General features: G+C 38.7%; 1 protein-coding gene across 1 annotated transcript in view; it reads right to left on the bottom strand.

Annotated features, from left to right (window-relative positions):
* Nucleotides 1–26,996, bottom strand: part of VPS13B (vacuolar protein sorting 13 homolog B) — a 634,327-nt gene that overhangs the window by 268,340 nt on the left and 338,991 nt on the right. The window contains exons 30-32 of the mRNA XM_060195774.1: nt 21,428–21,631; nt 14,175–14,301; nt 12,136–12,279 (exon numbers count right to left, since the gene is read on the bottom strand). Of these exons, the coding sequence (XP_060051757.1) occupies nt 12,136–12,279; nt 14,175–14,301; nt 21,428–21,631 (475 nt within the window). The remainder of the gene's footprint in view (nt 1–12,135; nt 12,280–14,174; nt 14,302–21,427; nt 21,632–26,996) is intronic.

Genomic DNA, 26,996 nt, shown 5'->3' with positions numbered 1-26,996 from the left:
AGCCACATTCCTATGCACCTTTTCCATCGCACTATTCTCAGAAACAGGGTCAATGTTTTTAGCATTATTTTAAAAGCCCTTTTCAATCTGAAAGCCAGCTTCCATCTCTGTCATATGTACCATTTAACTGCAGGTATTCTTGTATTTTTTTTTCATTTTGCTATTAAATATTTGTTGTAAGATTGTAAGACTACAATATATAGTTCCACACCAGATCCATCACCAAAATCCTCTATCCCTACCTTCCTTCCTCTCAAAGATAAAACACCATAGTTCTTGCAGGTATTCTTTTAATCAAAGTTGTTCGGCTCTATCTGGTATTTCTGCTATTCCTGTTGACACTTTTTCCCCCTTTTCTAACAGTCATCACAGTCTCTGTTGTGGAAATAGCCTTATTTCTGGGGGCCGATGGTAGCATACACAGTTACATGCACACATTACTATATCCCATGTCCCCCACCTGCAAGGCAGAAGCTTTCACACATGATTAAGTAGGGTGGCAGGTGTCAATTCTTTTTCTCTCCCCTCTCAATCTTCCCTTCCCTGTCAATTTCCCTAACAAAGAAGAGGGGGAGGAACAGTAACTGGTGCACCCAGTTAAATGAGCATAGTATAAAGCACAAGGACCTGCACAAGAACCAGGTTTGAGTCCCCCCAGCTCCCCACCTGCAGTAAGTCCATTTAACAAGCAGTGAAACAGGTCTGCAGGCGTCTATCTTTCTCTCTCCCACTCTGCCCCCTCTCCGCTCTCAATTTCTCACTGTCCTATACAATAAAAAAGAAAAAAAAATGGTCACCAGGTATTGGATTCTTAGCGCTGGCACTGAGCCTGAACAATAACACTGGAGATGCACATACAAAAAAAATGCCTACTTTCATGATCTCCTCTACCTCTAGAGCCAGCCAGATATGATCACTTTCTTCTGTTCCTTTTTTTTTTTTCTTACATCTATTAATTACTCTCCTGTAACTCCCTGTCCTCTCTTCTCCCTTTGTGCACTGTTCCCATCACCAGAGTTTTGGATCCCCATTCCCTCTATTGTAAGCTACAGCACTTCTCCTAAGTATGCAGATATGGGTTAACTATTATTTCTACAACTGTCAATATCTGTCCATTTTTTTTCTTATGGTCCTATCTTCTCTTCCTTTCCAAATTACACATACACCTATCACTACATCCAAATGTCCCTCCCTTTTTCCTCTTCTCTCTCTGGGTCACTGATAAGGTTGAAATTCAGAAGCCCCTGGCCATCTTTTCCTAACCTCTCTCCCCTGCTGGGAGTATGGGACAAAATTCTTTTTGGGGTACAGAAGGTGAGAGGTCTGACTTCTATAATTGATCCTCTGTTCCTCTGTGGGCATTGGCAGGTCGATCCATACCCCCAGCCTATTTTATCTTTCCCAAGTTGGGTAGAGCTTTGGAGAAGTGAGGTTTTAGGACACATTGGTGAGGTTGTCTGCCCAGGGAAGTCAGGTGAAGAGACGAATCTATTAGAGGTCTAGGCCCATCGTATTTTGTGTAGGAAAAAAAGAATTCCCTAAGTAGGATCCTGGATGATGGGGTGGTCTTGGTACAGACCAAAAAGGCCGTAAGTGGGGGCTGGGCAGTAGTGCACTGGGTTAAGTGCACATAGTACAATGCGTAAGGGCCTGCACAAGGATCCTGGGTCTAGCCCCTGGCTCCCCACCTGCAGGGGAGGTTGCCTAATGAGCAGTAAAGCAGGTCTGCATGTGTATTTCTCTCCCCCTCTCTATCTTTCCCTCCACTCTTGATTTTCTCTATTCTATCCAATAAAATGGAAATTCAGGAGCAGTGAATTCACACTGCCAGCAACTGAGCCCTAGCAGTAACCCTAGAGGCATAAAAGGGCAATAATTAAGTGAATTAGTAACTTTATTTATTTATTTATTATTTAATACAACAGAGAGAGTTTAAGAGGGAGGGAGGGAGGAAGGAGGGGAGAGAGAGAGAGAGAGAGAGAGAGAAAACCTATAGCTATGATTTACTCATGAAGTCTTCTGCCTGCTGGTGGGTACTAGGGGCTTAAACCTGGCTCCTTACACATAGTAACTTGTGCACTTAACCAGGTGTGCCACTGCCTGGCTCCTGTAAACATCTTACTTTGAGAAAAGAAAAATAGAGATTTTAGTGTCATCAGTAGTTATCAAAACCAGGGCAAAGGAACACCTAAATTTGCTGAAGACCCCATCAAATACTCTTTAATGTTTATAATTTAAAGACATAATTAGTCCTTTTCACTATTTTGACATGAATGCAGCCAGTAGTATCAAAATGAGCTAGTTCACCACCATCCGCTTACAGTAATCAACAAACAATATTGATTGCATACTATAACACTCTTAATGGTACAAATGACTCATTCGTTAAATCCTCAACACCAAATAGATACTTGTTAATAGTCAATCTATATAAGCAATTCCACTGAATCTTGAAGATTGGTAGCTGTCTTGAGTGGAAGCAGATATGCAATGAATTGCAAACTGAGATGTAGTAGTCTTGGTTGAAACCTTCTGGTCTTTAGTGGATGTGTGGAGAAATCCGCTGCTAATCTTATGGGTTTTCCTAAGTAGGTGATTCTTCGTTTATCTCTTGCAGCCATCAGGATCCTTTCTTTATCCTTATTCTTTTTCATTCTAAATATGATGTGTCTTTAAGTCTGGGTTAATTCTGTTTGGGACCCTCTCAGCTTCTTGAACCTGTATGTCTTTTATATTGTTTAGACTTGAGAAGTTCTCAGCTACTATGTCCTGTAGACTGCTTTCTTCCCCTCCATCTTTTTCTTCTTCTAGCAAATCAATAATGCGTATATTTCTTCTTTTAAAGTCATCCCATATGTATCTGTTGTTTATTAATCTCTTTTTGAAATCTCTTACTTCTTAGTATTCTCTAATTTATCCTCTACCTTGCTAGTTCTGTTTTTTGCCTCACTTATGCTATTCTCTCTCCCCTCTGTTGTTTTCTGTAACTCAGCTATTTTTTTACCCTGTTCCAACACTGGGTTTATTCAGCTAGTTGTGTTCTTAGCTCTGCTATTTCAGCTTTCAGCTAATTACTTGGGAAATAATTAGTGTTTTCCTTTGGAGTCTCATTTGCTATTTCCCCAGTTTTGATGCTATTACTTTCTAAAGCCCTCACTCCTGTGCCTAATGCCTCAATTAGTGTTTGGAACTTGTCCTCATCTCTGCGTGCTTCTATCTTTGAGGGAATTTTATTTGGGCCTCTGTCCTGGCTTATTTCTCCAATGTTTCTTCTTGGTCTAGCCATTGTATAAAGTGTGTTATGAGATCCCTCTCAGTATTTTTCATTCCACTAATCATACTTGCCTTGACTGACTTGTTTCTAAGTAAGGTACTTAAAGATTTCACAGTTGTGGAAATTAACAATTTTTCCAATGTTGTCTTTATTCCTGAGGCAAAGCATGGTTTCTGTTAAATCCTCTTGTGTTCTTTATCTTCCCAGTAGGCTATGGGAGCCTGCGTCTTTTTAACTATAAGTAGATTTTTTAACTTAATTTCTGACTCCTAAGAGATAAAACAGAGTGGGGGAGAGATAGTACAGTGGATATGCAAAGAAACTCCCACACCCCAAAGGTCCAAAGCCCCAGGCCCAATTCAGTTTCTCTGACAGCAGCCAGAGCCAAGCTGAGCAGCAGTCCTTGGCCCTGTGATTTTCTTGGCCCTGTGTTTGTACTCTGTGGGTTCACAGGCAATTATTCAACATGTCTCCAACTTCATTAGGAGAACAGCTCCACATCCAGACCACTGGGAGTGTATGTCTTCTCCTGAGTTGCTCTATCAGGTCTCTGTCCCCTGATGTAAGCACAGAGTCTCCCGATGCTGTTCCAGTCTCCGAGGGATAAAAGCAAAGGATGCTCACAGTTGCATTTGGTGAGCCTTAGGGGATCCTCTCCTGCCATCAGCAGTCTATTTGTTGATAAAATTCATACTGTGGTGGCACCTCAACTGGCAAACTGATGGACTATTAGCAGCTGCTCCCGAGTAGATAAGGGCCTCTAGCCCCAGTAATTTCTCCATAGGCCTTTCTCTGTCCACAAGCCACAAGTGTTTGCACTCACTTGAGACTTGGTGAGGTCCCAAAGTAATGCTAGTCTTGTCTTGTTCTCAGGTGATCTTCTTTTATTCTTAGTTGACCAGGGAAAGGAGAGAGATGCAGCTGCTCTATAGCCCTGCCTCCTAGTAATTTGGATTAGTATATGAAGCTCCCTTTTCTTCAGCTGCCAGAGTTAAATCTGAACTTTAGGCCCTTTGATATAAATTTTTACTATATTTTAATTCCTCTGCTCTTAAATTTTAGAAAAATTTTCACTTTATCATTATTTATATCCACTTTTGTAGATTCTTACCTGCACTTGCTATGTCAACACCCAAGTCCAGAGAAGAAGCAATTACAGATGCCAGACCTCCCACCTCTGCACTCTATAATGATCTTTGGTCCATATTCCCAGAGGAATAAGAAACCTTACAATGGAGGGGATGGGATATGGCACTCTGGTGGTAGGAATTGAATGGAATTGTATCCCTCTTACCCCACAATCTTGGCGATCATTATTAAATCACTAATTTAAAAAAAGAGGAAGTTGAGAAATAAGGAAACACAAAGCAAAACATGTACTGGGTTTGGTGTATTGCACCAAAGTAAAATATACTGGGAAGGTGGCAGGAATGCTCAGGTCCTGGAACATGATGGCAGAGGAGGACCTAAAGCAGGTTGAATTTTTATGTGGAAAACTGAGAAATGTTATACATGTACAAACTACTGTATTTTACTGTTTGCCTGTTAACCATTAATCCCCAATAAAGAAAAAAAAGTTTAAAATAAGCAGGTTCTTTACAACCCCACCCTCACTGAGTCTTAAGTTTCCAAGTGCTCTGTCTTTCCATAAATTGGTGTCCTTTACTAGAAATGTACCTATCATATAACTCAGCAGTTCCTCTCCTGAGGATCTGCCCAAAGCAAACAGACACACCTATCAAAAGAGATCTATGTCTACCAATGTTCACAGCAGCAGTTTGTAATTGCCAGAACCTGGAAGCAACCCAAATGTTCAACATCAGATGAATGACTAAAAATAGTGGTATATATACATGGATACATGGTGGAATACTACTCGACTGTTAAAAATGATAAAGTTGTCTCTTTTGCATCCTCTTGGATGAAACTTTAGGACATCATGTTGAGTGAGATAAGCCAAAAAGAGGATGGATAGCAAACGGTCTGATTTATTAGCAGGACTTAATAAAGTAGGGAGTGGGGAGGGAGAGAACAAAGTGAAACATGGACTGGACATGGTATATTGTATCAAAGCAAAGGACTTTAGGGATGGAGAAAAAGAAGAAAACTTTAGGGGGCTGGTCCATAATGAAATTGCATGCATGTCAATGACTGCTCTGTAAAGCACTGGCCACCTCAATAAAATAAAGCAATAAATATAAAAAATAAAGCATTCAGGGGACAAGTTACCAAATGTATTACCAGAAATATGAAAGAAAAAGTGAGCTAAAGAATTGCCTACAACCAAGTAGTTAAGTGGAGAAGGAAGAGGAGGAGGAAGGAGAGGAGGTAAAGGAAGGAATGCTCAATTAGTTTTATAAGTTGTCTACATTCTTCTCTAGGATATGTAGTATGTGGATCAAAGAAATACCACCTTCAGATTCTCAATGATGTGGTTCTGTTCTTTGCCCCCCCCCACCCAAATGTGCTTTCATTTTGCTACAAAAAGTTTTACTCATTCTAAAGCATTGATCTGAAAATTCGCATGTGTTACTCCGTACATACACTACCTCTGTAAGTAGGTTTAATCAGATGATTACTTGCTATTCAGTAGTAACAGAGTAATTACTGCAGCCAAATTAACTTGCCAAGTGGATTGCCATAACCCAAAGCAAATTTAGCCCTCTAATCCTTCCATTTAGTACTTTTTTATTTTTAATCTTATTTTAGTTTATTTATTATTGGATAGAGAAAGAGAGAAACTGAGGGGAGGGGGATAGAGAGGGAGAGAGAGACAGAGGGAAACAGAGAGACACCTGCAGCTCTACTTCACCACTTGTGAAGCTTTCCTCCTGCAGGTGGGGACCAGGGGTCTGAACTTAGGTCCTTGCACACTGTAGTGCATGCACTGAATCAGATGTACCACCGCCTGGCTCCCATTTAGTACTTTTAAAGACATATTCTTTTATTTTTAGTAGAAAAATGGTAACTTCTGGAAACGGGGTAATATTATGCTACAGATATTTAAAATCATAGCAAAAGTAATTTGATATTATTTTAGAATACATTTTATTTTTATTAATAAAATACAACATATTTTATTTAGTAAGGGGTTTATAACCGTTATATTTATATTTGATGATCATATACTCATTATCGCTTGTGAGTGAAATTGAAAGGTTCAGTCTACAATAAATTTGAGCTTCAAGCACAACTGTTTATTCTCTAGTTCAACTAACTTCAAGTATTCTTCATGGCCTACTTACTGAAATAAAATAGTTCAGCCTAGTATTCAAAGTCCTCTAACAATATGTAACCAAACTGTTTTTATGAGATATACAGTTAATCATCATTTTTCTCCAATTATTTTGAATTACATACTGTGTACTTATCTTTCTTAATTCTATAAGCAGAATAAAAATTCCTATGGATTAAGGAATCAATTAATTATTTATAACGCAATTTATGACAAATTTAATCCCTATCTTCCTACAGTTTTTCTCTTCACTTTAGGGAGAGTAAGTAATATTTAACTAAGATTTGGGTGTATAAGAAAAATTAAAAATAGTTACAGAAGACTCTGAAGCTATGTAATTTTTATATATAAGACTAATTACACACACACACACACACACCTCCAAACATCATTCATTACTGTGTATTTTCTTCACCAAAGATATAGGCACTAGAATATCAAAAACAAAACAAAAACAAAAAAACCTTTTTGTTTAATACTTTCACCCTAACATCTGTAACAATATTTGAGAAAACGAATTTCAACACTTAGGGAGTCGGGCAGTAACACAGTGGGATAAGCACAAGGACTGGCGTAAGGATCCCGGTTTGAGACCCTGGCTCCCACCTGCAGGGGAGTCGCTTCACCGTTGGTGAATCAGGGCTGCAGGTGTCTTCCCCCTCTCCCCGTCTTCCCCTTCTGTCTCTGTCTTATCCAACAATGACAACAATAATAACTACAACAATAAAACAACAAGGGCAACAAAAGGGAATAAATATTAAAAAAAAAAGAAAAAAAGAATTTCAACACTTACTAAAAATATATTGTCTATATTTGATATGAGGTAGAAAGAGAGAGAATTTCATAGGCTGGGAATATGGATCAATCTGCCAATGCCCATGTCCAGAAGAGAAGCAATTATAGATGCCAGAATTATCTTCTGCATCCCAAAAGGGCTCTGAACTCTAATTCCATCAGAAGCCAGAGAGAGAAGAGGAAAAAGAGAGGGATATTTGATGTAGTTATGTGTAGCTTGGAAGGAAGAGAAGATGGGACCTTAGTGTTTCTTTTTTATAAATAAATAAATAAATAAGGGGGGGCAAGACCAGTTGCTTCTCATCTCCCTGTTATAAGATTATAGGTGATTTAATATTTCAAAAAAGAGTCACTATTAGAAATGCATTAACAATTTAAGCCTAGTGTTGAAACTCAATCAGATTACTAATTTGAAAACTTAAGTGCTTAAAGGAATACATACTCAGAACTGAGGTCTATGCATTAAAAGGTTTGAGACATTTAATCTATTTTCTCCCTCATATTGATTAAAGTGATTTGTAAGACTATAAGTTAATAACAATAACAATAAAAACAAAAACAAATGTAATAATAAGGGCAACAAAAATGGGAAAAATGGTCTCCAGGAACAGAGGATTCATGGTACAGGCACCAAGCCCCAGGCCAAAAAAAAAAAAAAAACCCATAGCTGAGCAGTGCTCTGGTTTTAAAAAAAAAAACTCAGGTTTTAAAAAAAAAAAAGACTATAAGTTAATAGGAGTGTATATTAACACCATTCCCGCCATCAAAGGTCTGTGTCTCTAACCACACCCCCCCTCTATAGTGGAGCAGAAAATCAACCCTCTCCCTTCCCCCAGAGTTTTTTACTTTGGTGCAATACTCCAAACTCAGTCAAATTCTGCTTTGGGTTTCCTGTTCTATTCTTCTCTAAACTTTTGTTTATGAGAAGCATCATCCCATATTCATCTTTCTCTTTCTGACTTATCTTACTTAACATAATTCCTTCTAGCTTTATCCAAAATGGGTTGGAGAAGGTGTTGGGTAGTATGCCAGCTCCCCCTGGCTTCTGCTTAACCAAGCACCGGTATGCCTATATAGGGATTGGTTTGATCCCATTCAAAGCGGTCTATTTAAATCACTTTTACATTTACATAAAGCACCAAACTCCCTCCAGGGCATTGGTGGTTTAGTGGTAGAATTCTCACCTGCTCCGCCCCCTCTCCTTGTCACACCCTGATCCTCTCCTTGTCACACCCTGATCTTCCACCAGTCACTTTTCACTCCACCCTCTCTATGTCACATCCTGTTTCCACCCTACTTGGAGAGTATAAAAACAGCTGCTCTTCTGATTAAAGACACTTGGAAATTGTTTTCTGGCTCCGAGAGTTCCAGAGTGTATCTCCTGCGAAATTAGTGAGGCACGAGTTCCTGATCCCTCTCCCACGCAGCAGCCTAGATCAGCTCCAGTTGAGTTCTCTCCAACCCAGAGAGCACTAGCTCGGGAAGAAGCACTCTCAGGCTATCCCGGCATTTGGCGCCTGATCAAAATACCCAGGTGGAAACTTGGCTTCCGCCTGTTGAATCCCTGTTTCTAATTGGCCTGTTCCAAACAATGCATCAAAATTTCCCTCTGGCTGATTTTGAATATTTTTCTGCGATTGCTGTAAACATTCGTCGCGAAAGAATGCCTCCCATTGCAGGAAGAGGGGGCCTGGGAGCATAGCGCGAGTTACATCCCTCCAATCTTGGGGGGTATTAAGGTTCTGAAGCAGGCCTTGTAAAATGGACCTGGTCCATGGGGCATGAACACCATCATCCTTGATAGCCTGGCGTAGTTCCTTCAGGTCTGTGGCAGAATACGGATACCAGGCCCGAGGTTTTTGTCTATTGGGGGCGACATTGACCAGAAATGTGTGGACTTGCCCTGATAAGTGTGTAGCGGTAGGAGGAGTCACCGAAGTGGAAGCTTCTGGACAAACGGCCAAAGAAGTGGTTTTGGAGGCTACAGGAGAATTCGGACATGTGTCTGTCAAAATGGGGGTGGGCAAAGAAGCAGCTGTGGAGGCAGCAGGAGGTTCCGGACACGTGTCTGCCAAAATGGGGGTGGCTGAAGAAGTGGCTGTGGAGTCAAAAGGAGAATTCGGACACGTGTCTGCCAAAATAGGGACCTCAGGGCAAGATGCCAAAATAGGGGCCTCAGGGCAAGATGCAGAGGAATTAGGGCGGGTCAGGATCATGACAGGCCTTTGCTTCTTCTTGTTTTTAAGGTGCTGCTTAAGTTCTATGATCACTTCCTTTATCTCTTGGACCTCAGCCTCTAGGTCCTTAAGCCTTTTGAGAGGTTGCCCTATATATCCCTTAAAAGCTGCTATGATGATCAACAGGATATAAGGTGCAGCCCTGAGAAAAATGTCCCAGATATATAAAAATTGTATACTGGAAAAAGAATGCAGAATTTGGAAAAGATTTTCCATGGTGGAGAGATCTCAGAAAAACAATAAGAAAGAAAAAAAAATCACAGTGCCTTAACACAATATTGCAGATACCCAAAAGGTGTGTACTTATCTAGGATGTCTTCTTGTTAATCTGCTGCTTACGTGTCCCTGTTCTGGGCGCCAAATGCCGGGATAGCCTGAGGGTGCTTCTTCCCGAGCTAGTGCTCTCTGGGTTGGAGAGAACTCAACTGGAGCTGATCTAGGCTGCTGCGTGGGAGAGGGATCAGGAACTCGTGCCGCACTAACTTCGCAGGAGATACACTCTGGAACTCTCGGAGCCAGAAAGCAATTTCCAAGTGTCTTTAATCAGAAGAGCAGCTGTTTTTATACTCTCCAAGTAGGGTGGAAACAGGATGTGACATAGAGAGGGTGGAGCGAAAAGTGACTGGTGGAAGATCAGGGTGTGACAAGGAGAGGGGGCGGAGCAGGTGAGAATTCTACCACTAAACCACCAATGCCCTGGAGGGAGTTTGGTGCTTTATGTAAATGTAAAAGTGATTTAAATAGACCGCTTTGAATAGGATCAAACCAATCCCTATATAGGCATACCGGTGCTTGGTTAAGCAGAAGCCAGGGGGAGCTGGCATACTACCCAACAAGAAGGTAGGTTCATTATTCTTTATAGCTTAGTATTCCACTGAGTATACCACAAATATTCTCAGCCATTTATCTGTTGTTGGGCATCTGGGTTGTTTCCAGGTTTTGGTTATGAATTGTTCTGCCAGAACCCTGCCCCACTAGGGAAAGATAGAAACAGGCTGGGAGTATGGATTGACATGCCAAAGTCCATATCCAGAGAAGAAGCAATTACAGAAGCCAACCTCCCACCTTCTGTACTCCATAATAATCCTGGTTCCATACTCCCAGGAGGATAAAGAATAGGAAAGCTTCCAATGGAGGGAATGGGATATGGAACTCTGATGGTGGGAACTGTACTCCTCTTATCTTACAATCTTGTAAATCACTATTAAGTCAATAAAAATACAATAAAATACAATTTAGGTAGGGGTAGATAACATAATAGTTATGCAAAGAGACTCTTATTCCTGAGGCTCCAAAAATACAATATATAGACAGATAGTTGTAGAAACAATAGTTAACCTGTATCTGCAACTTTAGGGGAACTGCTGCAGCTTACAGTAAATGGAATGGAGATCCAGAACTCTGGTGGTGGGATTAGTATGGAATTATACCCCTGTTGACAGGTAATTTTGTAAATAAATATTAAATCACTAAGGGAGAGAGACAAAGAGAAAAATTCCTTTCCATAAGTTTAGACGTATGAGATGACTTACAGGAAATTACCTTAGCATCAGAAAGTCTTTTCCTTTCCTTCCTTCTTAATAAACAGAAATTAAGGGGGGTTAGGTAGAGTCTTATTCAGTAGAGCACAGAGGTAACTATGTGCAAAGGCCCAGGTTCAAGTATCTTATGTCCCTACTTGCACAGGTAGCTGCATGAGCAGTGGAACAGTGTTGTGGGTGTCCCTCCTCCCAGTCTCTCTCCATATATATATATATATATATATATATATATATGATCTTCTACCCTCTGTCATAGAAAAAAAAAGGCAGGGGAAAGGTTATTAGCAACAGTGGATCTGTGCAGGCATTGAACTCCAGAGTTAACCTTGGTGGTGGGGGGGAATAAATAAATAGAACTAAGAATCTTTACATGAACTGTGCCCAAAAATAAAAGTAAATCTTTTTCAAAGTTAAACAGTTTCTTCACCAAGGTTGCTCTTGAAGTTTTACTCTAAAAACAGATATGATTACACAACTATAGTAACATAAGGCAAAGAAAACATATCTTGAGAAGTATCTTAACAAGCAGATTTCTTAGTTTCATGCTGCCATGCTTTGCGGTTACAATAAAGGCTTCCAATGAACACTGGATCAAAATTAAAATTCCAGGCAGGCATTGAACTTTTATGATTCTATCCACTACGCATTGAGCATGTGAAAGAAATGCTTTATAAGTTGTTTACTGAAGATATTCCTATTGTATTCTTACAAAGTTCACTTCCAAAAGAGGCCTTATCCCCTGCATTTTATCCGAGTAAGTGAAAGCTATACACAGTTTCTAATGTTGTACTTTAAAAACTGCAGCAAGGTTAATAAAATTCATTTTCCCAGAGGCTTTTCTGAGGCAACATTATATCAGTTTTGCAAAGGTGCATAATTAACTGTAAGAAAAATATTAAATACATTTTAAAAATAAATAAAAATTTTTTCAGATATTTGATTACTGAGAAATAAAGCGTTACTAGTAGGAAGCACTTAATTTTAGTTTTTCCATTATGCATGTAAAATTGGCACAGATACCATTAAATCTAATCAAAATCAGGTAACAGTTACCTCCGTGGCCTTATTGGATGGTTCTAGTCCAGCCATATTTGCTACTACTAACTGATGTAAGAGTTGAACTTGAGTCACATTTAGGAAGAAGTCCAAATTTGTGGTTATATTCACTTCCAAGGAATGGCCACACACTAAAATCTCCTGAAAGGGGGAAAAAAAGTTGAATTCAGATAGAGAACACGAAGAGCCATTATTTTATTATCCTTATTTATTTGCCCTTCATTATTTTGAACAAGTCTCCTGGGACTTAAGTTTTTATGTAAGTGTAGCAGCAGAAATGAAGAAAGCAGGCACATGACACAATGTAATGAATTAATTTGATAAATATTCATGAGGACCTCTGTGCACTAGGCCTTGTGCAAGCTACAGTACAACAAACTAACAGAAAATCTCTTTTAGCTTTTCATATTCATTTGGTTTTTGCAGACTACTGTCACTGTTTCAATATAAAATCAATGATATAATGATTTAGGAAATTCTTGTTCATTCGAGCCTTCATTATTTATTAAGCATATCCCAAGTGTCATATACTCAATTTAGTGGTAGGACTGCCACAAAAAACAAAGTTGGCCTTGAAAGGTAGCTTAGCCTTGAGAAGGTTAACAGGCAACTGTAGGCAAGAAATTATAATCATAAATTGGGAGGGGACGGGAGACTGAGGGAGAAAGATTGCTGATCTGCATCAATACTCGTGAGGTATCCCCACTACAGGTGGGGAGTGGGGGCTTGAACCCAGGACTTGCTGGATACTTTCGCATAGTACTATGTGCATTTAACTGGGTGTGCCACCTCCTGGAGCTCCAAAATAAGAATGGCTTTTATTCCCATAGGATTTTAGCATTTTCACTTTCCTCTTATAATCTCATTTGACTTTTTGCAAAGCACTCTCACCACCAGCCTTGGTCTTCCTCCACCATCATGCACCAGCACCTGAAAGCAGCCTGCCCTCCCTGCCACCTCACCCCCAGTGTCCCTTACTTTGGTGCACTAAATTAAGGACAAGTTCTACTTTGTGCTCTCCTCCCTTCTGTTATTTCTCAACTTATTTTTGTCAATGAGTAAGGCCATTCCATATTCATCCAACTCTTTCTGACATATCTCATTTAACATGATTCCTCATAAAGATATTGTGGATAGTAAATAAGGTATGTCACATAGAGTATTTAATTCATGGTCATTATCCTTGGGACGATTCAAGTTTTCTAACAGTGTTATTGCTGTTTCTACTAAGAAGAGGCCAATGAGGCTTATAGTATAGACTCTGGAGCCAGATCAGTTGTGTTTATTGCTACTTGTGAAAATTTGGCTAAGTTATTTGTTTTAGCCTCTCCATACTTGAATTTCTTCATATATAAAATGAGTGGTGGGAATTGTGTGGAGTTGTAGCCCTCTAATCCTATGGTTTTGTCAGTTTCCTTTTTATAAATAAAACAAAATAATAATAATAATATTAAAAAGTTACTATATTAAAATGATACCACCCTAAAACAAAACAAAAAAATATGAGGCTATTAGAAGAACAGAGAGCCCATGTGGTGATGCACCTGACTGAAAGTACAAGTACTTGGGTTTAAGACTGCAGTCCCCACCTGCAGGGAGGAAGTGTCACAAGTGGTGAAGCAGTGCTGTAGGTCACTCTCTCTCTCTCTCTCCTCTTCTATCTATCCATCCCCTCTCAATTTCTCTGTTTCTATCCAAAAAAGGAAAGGGAGGAAAAAGGAAACATGGCCAGTGAGAGCAGTGGATTCATCATGTAAGCATTAAGCTCCAGTAATAACCCTGGAGGCAAAAGAAATTTTAAAAAGCAAATAGAATTGTTAAGATGGTTTAAATGAGTCATTACATGGAACAATAAGTGAACAGTTCTAGAAAGAGCCCAAACCATGTTGGTTGTAATAGTAACTTATTATTAGCTAACTGAATATTTTGTACATGGAAGCAACGAAAATCCTACACCTAAATAAAGTTCAACAAACATTATAACATAATAAGCATAATTAAGTTTATCAAATATTAAATTTCAATTAAATTCCAACCTCAGTATGCATATTGTCTGGAGAAATTATTTTGGTGAAAATAATGGCAGGTGCTCCAGTTATTCGAACAGAAAAATCTGTTAAAATGGGAGTCAAAATAGCTCTTCTTTCTTGATGCCGTCGTATACTAAAAGATAAAGTTAAAAAATATTAGTTGTTTGGTTTTCCTTTTTCAAGCATATTTCCATTAGATGTATAAGCCTTTGGATGAATGACAAAACTACATTATTATTACAAGTGTCGAATTTTAAACTCAAATTTCTGTGGTGGGAGGAGAGAAAAAGAGGTCCGGGTACCTCTCCATCATATGCTGTACCAAGGGATCCAACCTGGGGCCTCAAACATGCAAGCCGTGAGCTTTACTTACTGAGCTCCCTCGATAGCTACATTATTTGTGTATTTTAAAGTCACAGTTTTATAACTTTTGTTGTTTTGATCACCTTATCAGATAGCATTCTGAAAACTTGCAGAAAATTTCTTTTGTTCTTGAACAATATTTTTCTTAACCCCTTTCTTAGTAGCAGTCAATATTTTGTAATATTTTCAGTTTCTCACTTTTAATACTTTTGATCTTCTGACAATGATTATCTTTCTAATCATGCTGTTAATACAGTCATAATCATATTCACTTTATCTTTTACTGCTTTTTTCTTTATCTTAAAGTCTAAGAAACAACCTTGTGAATGGCTTTTGTGACTTTGATTCTGTATTTTCCTTTATAACAACCCTGCATTACTAGTTCCATAATATTTTAGAAGACATGAGGTTACATCATTAAGATCACCCGGTGGGAAAAAAGGTTCTAGAATTGTTCATGAAAGGAAAGTTGATAGGAAAACAGATGTGACCTATATTTTAATTTTTCATTTTTTACCTCTGATCAGTTACTGAGCACAGTGTTTCTACTGTATATTCAAAATCACTAGTAATTTCAGAGTATGCATAAGATACATGGTAGAAGATAAAAATTTGAAAGCATTAGGACAAAAGTTTGCACTAGTACAAGCCGCTGAGTCTACAATCCTCAGTCTTTGTTCTCATTTTATAAAATAATCTTAAAACTTATGAGCAAAAAGTTCATAGGATAAGTTCTTTCAAACTATTAATATTTCTTATAAATATGCCTATTATTCCCTTTTATAATAAAATCATAGTTGAGATCAGAGAATTGGCATGTCATCTCAAAGAAAAATAAATAAATAAAGCTCTACTCATTCTATAGCCTTAAAACAAAAGTGACTAGAGAGGACTAGTATCTTTTGTTGAACTCTGCAACAGGCAGAGCTTTATATACTGTCTGCCAAAAAGGTAAATTGGATATCTGGTTCTGTAACATGTATGTATTGGATTTCAAGACCTTTAATTCTAGCGAATTAAGTGATCTGGTGACTAGAGGGAAACAGGAAGAAAAACAAAAATCTATTGATATGGAAGAAGGGCTAAAATCCTAAGAGACAGATTAATTATAGCCTGATAGAGCAAATTCCATAAAATGGCCAAAGTGAGAAATATGCTAACATCTAATGCACTCATAGTGGAATGTTAAAATATATGAGGTGATAAAAATACCAAATAACTAAATAAAAGCAAACATTAACTAAAGCAATGACAGGGAAATACTTCTAGTAGAGACAGAAAGGCAGCAAACGAGAGAGGAAAAGACCAAAGCTTCCTCCAATGTAGTAGGAGGTGGGCTTGAGGCTGGGTCATATATACAGCAAAGCAGCACACTATCCAACTTACTGTCTGGGGAGATGATGTCATGGCTGGAAAAATTCCAGCCTTTAGGTTCATGATTAGTCAACAATTTGTTTGGCTTTATATGTTAACTCGCTTTTCAGCCACCAGATTCCAGATGCTGACCAGACTTCCCTGGACAGACAATCCCACCAATGTGTCCTGGAGCTCCCATTCCCCAGAACCCCACCCCACTCAGGAAAGAGAAAGGCAGGCTGGGAGTATGGCTCGACTTGTCAAAACCCATGTTCAGCGGAGAAGCAATTACAGAAGCCAGACCTTCCACCTTCTGCATCCCACAACAACCCAGGGTCCATACTCCCAGAGAGATAGAGAATGGGAAAGCTATCAGGGGAGGGGATGGGATATGGAGTTTTGCTGGTGGGAATTGTGTAGAGTTGTACCCCTCTTATCCTATGACTTTGTCAGTGTTTCCTTTTTATAAATAAAATAAAAAATAAAAAACTATTTTAAAGATTCAGATATTCTCAAGGAAGAATTGAAAAGGATAAAAGATACAAAAGGATTAAATAAGAATTAAAATAAAAAAATGAAACTATTTCTCTCTGTTGTATGCCAAAAAAATGGAAAAAATGTCCTCCATGAGCTGTGGATTTCTTGTGCTGGCACCAAGATGCAGCGATAACCCTGGAGACAAAATACATTAATTAATTAATTAACTAGACTAGAAAATACCAGGAACATATATATTTTTTCCCTTTAAAGGTGTTTTTTTTTTTTTTAACAGGCCAGGGGTATGGGTTGACCTGCCAATGCCCATGTCCAGTGGAGAAGCAACTACAGAAGCCAGATCTCCCACGTTCTGCAGCCCCTCCAACAAACATAATTCTGATCCATATTCCCAGTGGGGGAGAAGTGATAGTAGGGAGAAGATAAGAGGGCTCTAAACTCCAGATCCATCAGGACACAGAGAGAAGAGGAAAAAGAGAGGAACATTTAGGTGTAGAAATAGGGTTATGTGTAGTGTGGGAAGGAAGAGAAGATGGGACCTTTAAAAAAAAGGTAGGGGATTCTGTACAAATATAGAGATAGCTGTATAAATAATAAACACTTATCTGCAACCTTAGGAAAACTGCTGTAGCTTACAATAGGGATTGAGGGTCCAGAACTCTGGTGGTGTGAATGGTGTAGAATTATACCCCCATTAGCTTGTAATTTTATAAATTAATATTAAATCACTAAAAAAAAATCATTTTTTTTTTCTCAGTGAGGAAAGAGACAGACCACAGAACCATTCTGCTATTTTATGTGTTGTCAGAGATCAAATCCATAGTTTCATATTCATATGCTGATGTGATGCTCAACCACCTTCCTGTTCCCCAAAGGAGATTTTTAAAAGTGAGGTATGGGTGTGGGGGAAGGGCACGAGGACTAATCGGACCTAATTAACTGCCACTCTAAAATGAATGAGTAGAAAGGAAGGAAAAGGGACCATATTAAAAGACATAATGGCTGAGAATGCATGAGAACTTATGAAATACAGGAATCCACAGATTCGGGAGGCACCATGGGTTCTAATTCAGATAAAAAGGCTAAAATCTTAAGTAGAATTTCTTGATGAATGCAGTCTTCGATTCTGAAAAGCAGGGCGATTGTTGAGAGGAAACATGGAAGGGCATAGGTTGAAGACTGTACCTGCTACTGTGGCACAGGAACTTAGGTGGCAGGTGAGCTGAGTTGTATATACATATAGAGGTGTGAAACTGTACCCCTAAAATATTATTATATTACAAATCAATACATTTTTCCCTTAGTGAAACAGATCACTCATGATGAATATATGAATATAATAAAACCAACTAGATGAAACAGTATATTACTAGAGGAACTGCCAGCTCACTGTCATGTACATGACCCAGGTATAAGCTTTGGTACCACGTGGGGAAAGTGGTAAAAAGTGGTAAAAATTGAGAGGTAGGGGTAGGGGTGTAGATGGAGAAGTGAGTGAGAATTGGCCCAGAGAAGTGTGATCATACATGTTTAAGGTCTTGGCTTCACAGGGAGAGAGGTAGAGAGAGCCCACACATTTCAGAAGAAATATTTCTCTGACATACCTTAGCAAAGATCTGATATATTTCTGTACTGTTCACTGAAACAAATTTGTATCTATTCCAATTTAGAAAAATATGGCCACAGAACCTTATGAACCCTCCTTGAAGAAAAATGTGAACAAGCAGCTAGAGAACATTGCTAACTAACTTAAGCTATCTATCAAATAATACTATAATCTTACATATTAAGTAACGTTTTCCTTTAAGCTCTGGGAAGCAAGTTGTAAATAAGGAAATGTTTAGTTCACCAAAACAAAATTTAAAAGTGTTACAAGGTCAAAGTGTAAACAACGAACAATTGTGCAGCTGGATAGACTGTATAAGCTCTTAGACATGAGGTGTACCAACTGAGCTTCAAACATTAAGATACCTGGGCAGAGGTTATCTAAAGCTTGTGGCAATCAACTGAGATAGTCTTCATGGCGGTAATTAATAAATAAGAATAATGGTAATAGTAATAAACACTGATTATAAATAATACGGTATTTGGGAAACAATTTTGTTAACTATGTATTTGCAGAGCTTATCTTATTTTTTTAGACAGTTATAAAGATAATTTGAATTTTGTAGTGACTTTAAACTTCAAATATTTAGCTAAAAAATGTGTAATTATTTAAGTATCCCTCTCCCCAAGATGATTAATATCCAGTGAATTAAGCATTGAACCCACAAGCATGAGGTCCTGAATCTGATACCCAGTGTCACATATGCCAGAGTAATACTCTGGTTCTCACTTTCAAACAAACCAAACTATAATCTATAATATTATTAAAATTTCAGTCTTTTGCAACCTAAAATTTGATCTATTGCTTCCTTCACAGTCAGTCATTTTTTTTTTTTTATCGCCACAAGGATTATCACTGGGTTTAGTGGCAGCATTATGAATACACTGCTACCAGCAGCTCCCCCCTTATTTACATATTTTTTTTCTTAGATAAGATAGAAATTGGGAGAGGATAGGAAGTTAGAGAGAGGGAGAGAAAGACAGATACCTGCAGACCTGCTCACGGCTTGTGAAATATCCCCCCTGCAAGTAAGGAACAGGGGTTCGAACCCGTGTCCTTGTGCTTGGTACTATGTGAACTTAACCAAGTGTGCCACAGTCCAGCTGTCAGTCATGATTCTAAAGTCGATTTTGAGATTTAATCCAACTTGAGAGTCTTTGCTCTGCTAGAAACACGTTACTTAGAAACACTCTGGGGCTATTTGAATTTTTGTCATTTAGATAAAAGAGGCCTTCCCAGAGTCCCAATCTAAGGAGATATCCCAATTATCTCTATGATATGATATTATTTTGATTTGCTATTTGGTTGTCATAGGGCTTTCAGTAATCCAGGCTCACTGTTTTAGATGCAAATACAGGCAGAGGGGGAGAGAGAGAGAGAGAGAGAAACAGACAGAGAAACAGGGAGTCACATGTGGGGTGGGGAGGGGCGACACTGAAGTTTCTTCCAAACCTGGGTCATGAGCATGGCAAAGGAGGTACACTATCCATGTGAACTATTTTGCCAGCACACATTATATTGTTTTATTATTTCCACACCATTTATTACACTCTGAGAGTTAGACAATATAGGCTTATATGCAATGGTGCCATAGGGCTGAGAACATGATGCCAAAGATGGAGGTATAGAAACACACACACACACCCTAAATTAATAATACAGAAAGCTGGTACAAATGTAGTCTGGCAAAATTAAATTATGCTAAAATATTTTTATTCTTAAAAAATTACCCAAAGTCTACCTCTAGCAATGTTTTTTTAAAAAAGTAAATCTATGGTTAATAAATTTGTGATGGAGATCACGAAACTACATTTATTACATCTAAAAAATGTCCTATGAGCATATCTATGTGGAAACAGCAACATAACTCAATTTTACTGAGATGCTCAATGGATAATAGCTGTATTTATAGTTTCCAGTTGCTTATACCTATAGCCAGGAATGCCTGTATTTAATTCAAGTTGATAGCACTTTTTCCAGGGAAATCTTTCAAAATAAGTTTCAAGGAGGATGGAGAGATCAGAGAGATTGTTGAATGTTTCTCAAAGAAAAGAACAACAGAAATTGTGTGTTGAGGGTATTAACAAGAATCCATCATGGGACAGATGGATAGATTTATTTCATTTTATTTTACAGCTTTAAGAACATACAGTAATGTAACAGGAACAGTGTTTATAGAATTATGCAGGATAATCTGTAAGTTAGGTATATTGCAAAGTAAATTCCTGATATAACCTTCTTTGGCTCCTCTTGAAAATCAAAATACTAAATGAGGGAAATCCAATAGTGATTTTTCTTTCAGGCTGGAGTATAAAAAGCAAAGAAACTATTTCTATTTTAATGTATGATTTCAGGTGTGATTCTAGGAAAACAAAAAAAATCTCATGACTGATAAGTCACAAATCAAACTATATATAGACTTCTGTGAGATTTTGGATTATACTTCACTTTTAAAAAAATAAATAAAAGACTGTGGAGGTGATTTAGAGGCAGAACACATGCTTCATATGTATGAAGTTACGGATTCAATTCCCAGTTATCACATACATCGAAGGCAAGAAGGAAAGAAGGAAAGAAAGAAGGAAGGAGGAAGGAGGAAGGAAAACGGGGGGGGGGGGGGTAGTAAGGGAATAATAGTCATAATTTCTCAAAATTAAGATAAATAATAAATGCTTCAGGAACTTAAATAACATATCCCATCCCCTCCCCTGATAGCTTTCCCATTCTCTATCCCTCTGGGAGCATGGATCCAGGGTCGTTGTGGGTTGCAGAGGGTGGAAGGTCTGGCCTCTGTAATTGCTTCCGCGCTGAACATGGGCGTTGACTGGTCGATCCATACTCCCAGTCTGCCTCTCTCTCTCCCCAGTAGGGTGGGGCTCATATTAATAAAAAGGAAACAGTGACAAAAACCATAAGAGGGGTACAAATCCACACAGTTTGTTTTCCACTTCTTATATAATCTACTTTTAAATTTTTTTAAATATATATTGTTTATAATTTATTTATTTTTTTATATTTTTTTTACTAGAGCACTGTTAAACTTTGTCTTATGGTGTGTGGGATTGAACCTGAGGCTTGACAGACCCTCAGGCATGAGAGTCTGTTTGCATAGCCATTATGATATCTACCCCTGCCCTTTATTTTTAGAGATGCAGAGAGAGAGACACACACACAAAGAGAAAAAAAAAAGCGTTTGAAATTATTGTGGGGGTAGGGACAATACAATTTCAGATTTCTAATTATTTATGATGTTACAGTGAGAGTAACAGTTACCAAGCAAAATCATCTAATATATATATGTACACACACACACACACACACACACATTCTACATTTGTTGTGAAACACAAAAGCGATACCAATACCAAATCACTTAGACTGCAGTATCAAATGTTCTTATGGCACAGAGACTTCAGAAAGTGTTTTTAACATATCCTACCTGCTGGCCATATTCCATTCAAGTGCTGGATTTTGAGAATTCCTTTCACTCTCTGTTAGCACTCCTCCTGTGACACTTTCCTTCTCTGGTTTTAGTTGATTCCACTGCGCAGTACCAATATTAATGGATTGCAGGTCTATTTGGTATTGTCTGTCTTCAATTTCTGAACCAGGGTCTCGAAGAATTCCTAAATTCAAGGCTCTCCTATAAAGATAGTGAAGAACAGTAAAAGATAAAATAGTCTATTCTTATTTTGTTTACTAACAATATCAGTGCCATTTCCCCCATTGCGTTTAGCTATAAATTTAGTGGGTTAAAGAAACCTATGAGGAATTGCACTGTTCTCACATACATTATTTCAGTCCTTGGGATATTGTGGAATGTTATGCTAATCTCCATTTTTGTCAAAGAGAAAACTATTCAGAGACTGAAAGACTTAAATTACCAACCCAGGGGAGTCGGGCTGTAGTGCTGCGGGTTAAGCGCAGGTGGCGCAAAGCGCAAGGACCTGCGGAAGGATCCCGATTAGAGCCCAAGGCTCCCCACCTGCAGGGGAGTCACTTCACAAGTGGTGAAGCAGGTCTGCAGGTGTCTGTCTTTCTCTCCCCCTCTGTCTTCCCCCTCCTCTCTCCATTTCTCTCTGTCCTATTCAACAACGACAACTACAACAAGGGCAACAAAAGGGAATCAATAAAATAAATATTAAAAAATTACTAACTTAGAATGTAACAAAGTTGCAAATTTAAATCCAGATTTTCTAACTAAAAAGCTAGTTTATATTACCATGCTAATCATTTACCTTTCTCAACCCTTTGATGGCTATTTAGGAAAGACGAGGGGTCTTATTAATCCATTATAATATCCTATCCTTTGGTTCTTTGCACTGTCAACATTAAAGTGCTGAGGATGTTTCCTCTCCTCTCCTCTCCTCTCCCTTGCCAACTAGGAATACCAAAGGAGACCACCTGGGACCACAACAAGACAGGACTAGAACAACTTCAGGTACCCACAAAATCACCAGTGAGTGCAAACACGTGTGGCTCATGGACTGAGAGAAGCCTAGGGAGAGATTAAGTGGTGGGTAACAGTCCGACAGTTTGCCAGTTCAGACTCCACCTCCAGTCTGTTTCACCAACAAAAAGACAGCTGAAGGGAGGAGAGGACTCCCCTAAGACTCACCAAATGCAACTGTGAGTCTCCATTGCTACTACCCTCAGAATCTGGGGCAGAGACGGGGAGGCTCTGTACTGACACCAGGGGACAGAGAACTAAGCAGGTAACTCAGGAGAAGAGCTATAACAAGATCAGAAGAGAAAACACAAGTAGAACACAAGTAGAACCTGAACTGGAGTTGGTGTATTGCACCAAAATAAAAGACTCTTGGGCGGTGATGGAGAAAACAGGTCCAAAAAGGATGACAGAGGACCTAGTGGGGGCTGTATTGTTATATGGAAAACTGGGAATGTTATGCACGTACAAGCTACTGTATTTACTGTCAAATGTAAAACATTAATTCCCCAATAAATAAATAAAAAAATTAAATTAAATTAAAAATACATTAAATTGTTGAGAAGACTACATTGTTTATAGATGTAGAAACCCAGTGAAGATTACTGGCCTCGTGTAGAGTTAGTACTTTGAACTCAATACTAAACAAATTAATAAAATTATCAAAAGATTAAAGCTAGATTAGAAACTTGTGGTTGTTCAAGATTAGGAAATGTTATTTCACAAATGCTTAGAATTGTCAAACAAACAAAAACACTACAGCTGGATAGATAGTGCAGAGCTTTTGCAAAAGACTCGCGTGTGAGATATTCCAGGTTTGATCTCTGATACCCTTATAAGTCATAGCTAAAATTATGGGCCCCAGATCACATCAAATTGACGGGGTTTACAATCAACAATATTTATACCCCTTTACAATATTAGGGAGCTACTCTCTTCCCTGATCCAGCTTTCTGGTCCTTTTCCTAGCCATGACATCATCTCCCAGACAGAAACTTGGATCCACCTGCATATCAGATTTCAGGCTCAGGGGAAAAAAGAAAAAGGGAAAAAAAACAAAAAACAAACAAACAAACGAAAACTATTATAGCCACAGGCCCTTTGGAATTTAACTAAAATATGCCTACTAGCTAGCTACAAAATGGTGCCCCCCCCCCAACTCTTCATCTGCATTATTCTAGCCCTTAGGTCCATGCTTGGTCAACAATGTGTTTGGTTTTATATGTTAACTCTCTTGTCAACCACCAGGTTCCAGATGCTAGCATGATGCTGACCAGACATCCCTGGACAGACACTCCCACCAATGTGTCCTGGAGCTCCGCTTCCCCAGAGCCCTCCCCCACTGGGGAAAGAGAGAGGCAGGCTGGGAGTATGTCAATACCCATGTTCAGCAGGGAAGCAATTACAGAAGCCAGACCTTCCACCTTCTGCATCCCACAATGACCTTGGGTCCATGCTCCCAGAGGGATAAAGAATAGGAAAGCTATCAGGGGAGGGGATGGGATATGGAGATCTGGTGGTGGGAATTGTGTGGAGTTGTACCCCTCTTATCCTATGGTTTTGTCAATGTTTCCTTTTTATAAATAAAAAAATTTTTTTTAAAAAAAAAAGCTGAGCAGTGTTCTGGTCAAAAATTAATTAGTAAGAAAATATTAGACCTCTATGAAAGTTTCAACCAACTGCAACAAAACTAATACACAAAATAAATATGGTTTTATGAACACAGACACTGAAAAAAAAACTGCAAATATTAGCAGCATAAAAATAATTTTCTTAATCAAATGTTAATGAAGCCAGTTAATGTGTGTAAACATTGGATTACTAAAAGCAGGATCTGATTAAATCGAGAGTAGGGCACCAAAGTAAAAACCCTTTGGTGAGGGGGAGGGTGGACATTCGGCTTCCAGGGGCAGAGAGGGGGGGTTGCGGGGGGGGTTGGGTGGGATGGGACACAGTCTTTTGGTGGTGGGAATGGTGTTTACGTAAACTCCTATTAACGTGCAGTCATATAAACCTCTATTTAATTAATATGAAAGGGGAAAATTGATCGTATATCTCAAACTTTTTAAAACAGAGACTGAGTCTTTTTAATACATAGGCTGAGTCTTTGATATGCTGACTCTCTCAAAAGTCAGGTAGAACAGAAGCAGCCAGTGGCACAGCTATATACAAGATGCAAGGTATTATACAGCAAACCCTAACAAAGGGACTTTTCAAAGTTAACCCAATTAGCAAATAATGTGATGATAACAGTAACTATCCATTGTCTTCTTGAACCCTAAGACAGCAGGAACCTCACATTTCCACAATAGAGCCTGTATTTCTCCCAGTTCTGGAACCTTAGGGTGGGGCCCACTTTCTTGCATGCTTCTCTCAATTCAAATCAAATAATATTTTATCTGCCAATGCAACCTAATCAACACAAGGAGTGCCATCCCAGCATGCTTCATTTCAGACTGTGTCCACAGACTTCAGGTGTGAAATGATAACCCTTTAGTTTCATCATTCGGGTGAGACCTTTCCTTTTATATTATTCTCTAATTCTATTCTAGGTGGTCTACTCCCCAATAAAGTCCCCAAACCTAGATATAGTCCACGTCCCCTGAGATAGAGCATATGTTCACACATGTCCATAAACCAGGGAAAAATATATACCTGAAAGCATAAGTACACAATAGTCTGCAGTGAGTACCCCCCAACACTTCATCTGCATTATTCCAGCCTTTAGGTCCATGATTGTTCAACAATTTGTTTGGCTTTGTATGTGAACTCTCTTTTCAGCCACCAGGTTCCAGATGCCAGCATGATGCTGACCAGACTTCCCTGGACTGAGGACCCCACCAATGTGTCCTGGAGCTCTGCTTCCCCAGAGACCCACCCTACTAAAAAAAAGAAAGAGAGAGGCAGAGTGGGAGTATGGATCGCCCATGTTCAGCAGGGAAGCAATTATAGAAGCCAGACCTTCCACTTTCTGCAACCCACAATGACCCTGAGTCCATACTCCCAGAAGGATAGAGAATGGGAAAGCTATCAGGGGAGGGGATGGGATAGGGAGATCGGGTGGTGGGAACTGTGTGGAGTTATAAGCCTCCTATCCTACGGTTATGTTAATGTCTCCTTTCTTAAATAAATTTAAAAAAATAGACAAGAATTAAAAAAAATTGGATGCCAGTGTAAAAATTACAGAAAAGGATTGAAAATATGATTTTGGGATTAAAACTATGCCTTGATTGTCTCAATAACCAGTGGCAGTCAGACCAAGGACTACGAATTTTGTGCTTCCTCCTTATTGCAATCTTTATAACTCTTAGTAATTCAATTCAGGAAAGGGGGTGAGTCAAGATGCCCATGATTTCCTTACCCTTAACACAAAAGGCTGCATTTTTTTTTTTTGGATAAAATGTAGGAGTTATAATTACTTTGCCCTTCCGAAAGTCATCTCCCATACCATTTGAACCACTGAGCAGGTGGTGTAGGAGGATAAACTGGTCTGAAATAGTTGGTCAATAATATAATCATAAGGAACCAAAGAAGACTTTAAGTATACAACAGGAAGCATAGCTTTAATGTTTTCCTTTTTAAATTGATTTAGTCTGGGTCAAGTCTTTTGTATGTTTACACAAGGAACAGCTCATGTTGAACCATTTACTGCTCACTGCTGAATAGGCGTATCTTGGGAGCTCACTGTAAAGAAATAAAATTCATTACTTCAGCTCAGTTCAAATCTATAAAATGTTAAATAAGCCAGAAAATAGGAAGGCAAAATAGTATTTCTAATGATTTGATGAAATTAATGCCTAGATTTCCTAATTGGGGGGATTAATGATTTATAATAAATACAGTTGTTAGGACATGTGTAAAAATTCTTAGTTTCCTGCAAAACACTCTGGCCCCCTGCCTAGGTCCTCCTCCACCATCCTGAACCATTTTTTAATCATCAAGTGTCTGTAAGTGACAGTAAGTTTAGCAGTAAATAGGGCAGGTTATATAAAGTGTTCTAAGAAACAGTCTACTGAACACCAAAGTAAAAGACTCTGGGGTTGGTAGGAGGACTCAGGTCCTGGAACATGATAGCAGAGGACTGAGTGGGGTTTGAATTGTTATGTGGAAAACTGAGGAAATGTTACACATGTACAAAATATTGCTATTTACTGTCAACTGTAAACCAGTAATCCCCCAATAAAGAAATTAAAAAGAAATGTTGATCATCAGACTAATAGACCAAGGTCATGCATTTACATGAGCAATAACTTAAGGCAAAGTAGTAATCCTTACAGTACTGAGGACCAACTAGATGCTTACTTAAAATGTTGGTCTAACTTGTAGAGATTGATATTGATATTGTCTGCATTCAGAATTAGGGCCATTGGTATTTTCTCTCATCATCTAAGCTAGCTTACTTTTTTTTTTTTTCCTAAAAACCTCACTTACAGGACCCAGTAAAGCATGTGCTTTGCCACGCAACGTAAATGAAGTCCCAGTCTTGAACCATGACTTCTCATAGAAACACCATGGACAGCACCAGGGAGGTGTTCCCTGCATAGTAGAGCGGTGATATGGT

Source organism: Erinaceus europaeus, chromosome 8 (assembly GCF_950295315.1).
Source record: "Erinaceus europaeus chromosome 8, mEriEur2.1, whole genome shotgun sequence".
Lineage (NCBI taxonomy): Eukaryota > Metazoa > Chordata > Mammalia > Eulipotyphla > Erinaceidae > Erinaceus > Erinaceus europaeus.
This window is presented reverse-complemented; position numbering and strand designations above follow the sequence as displayed.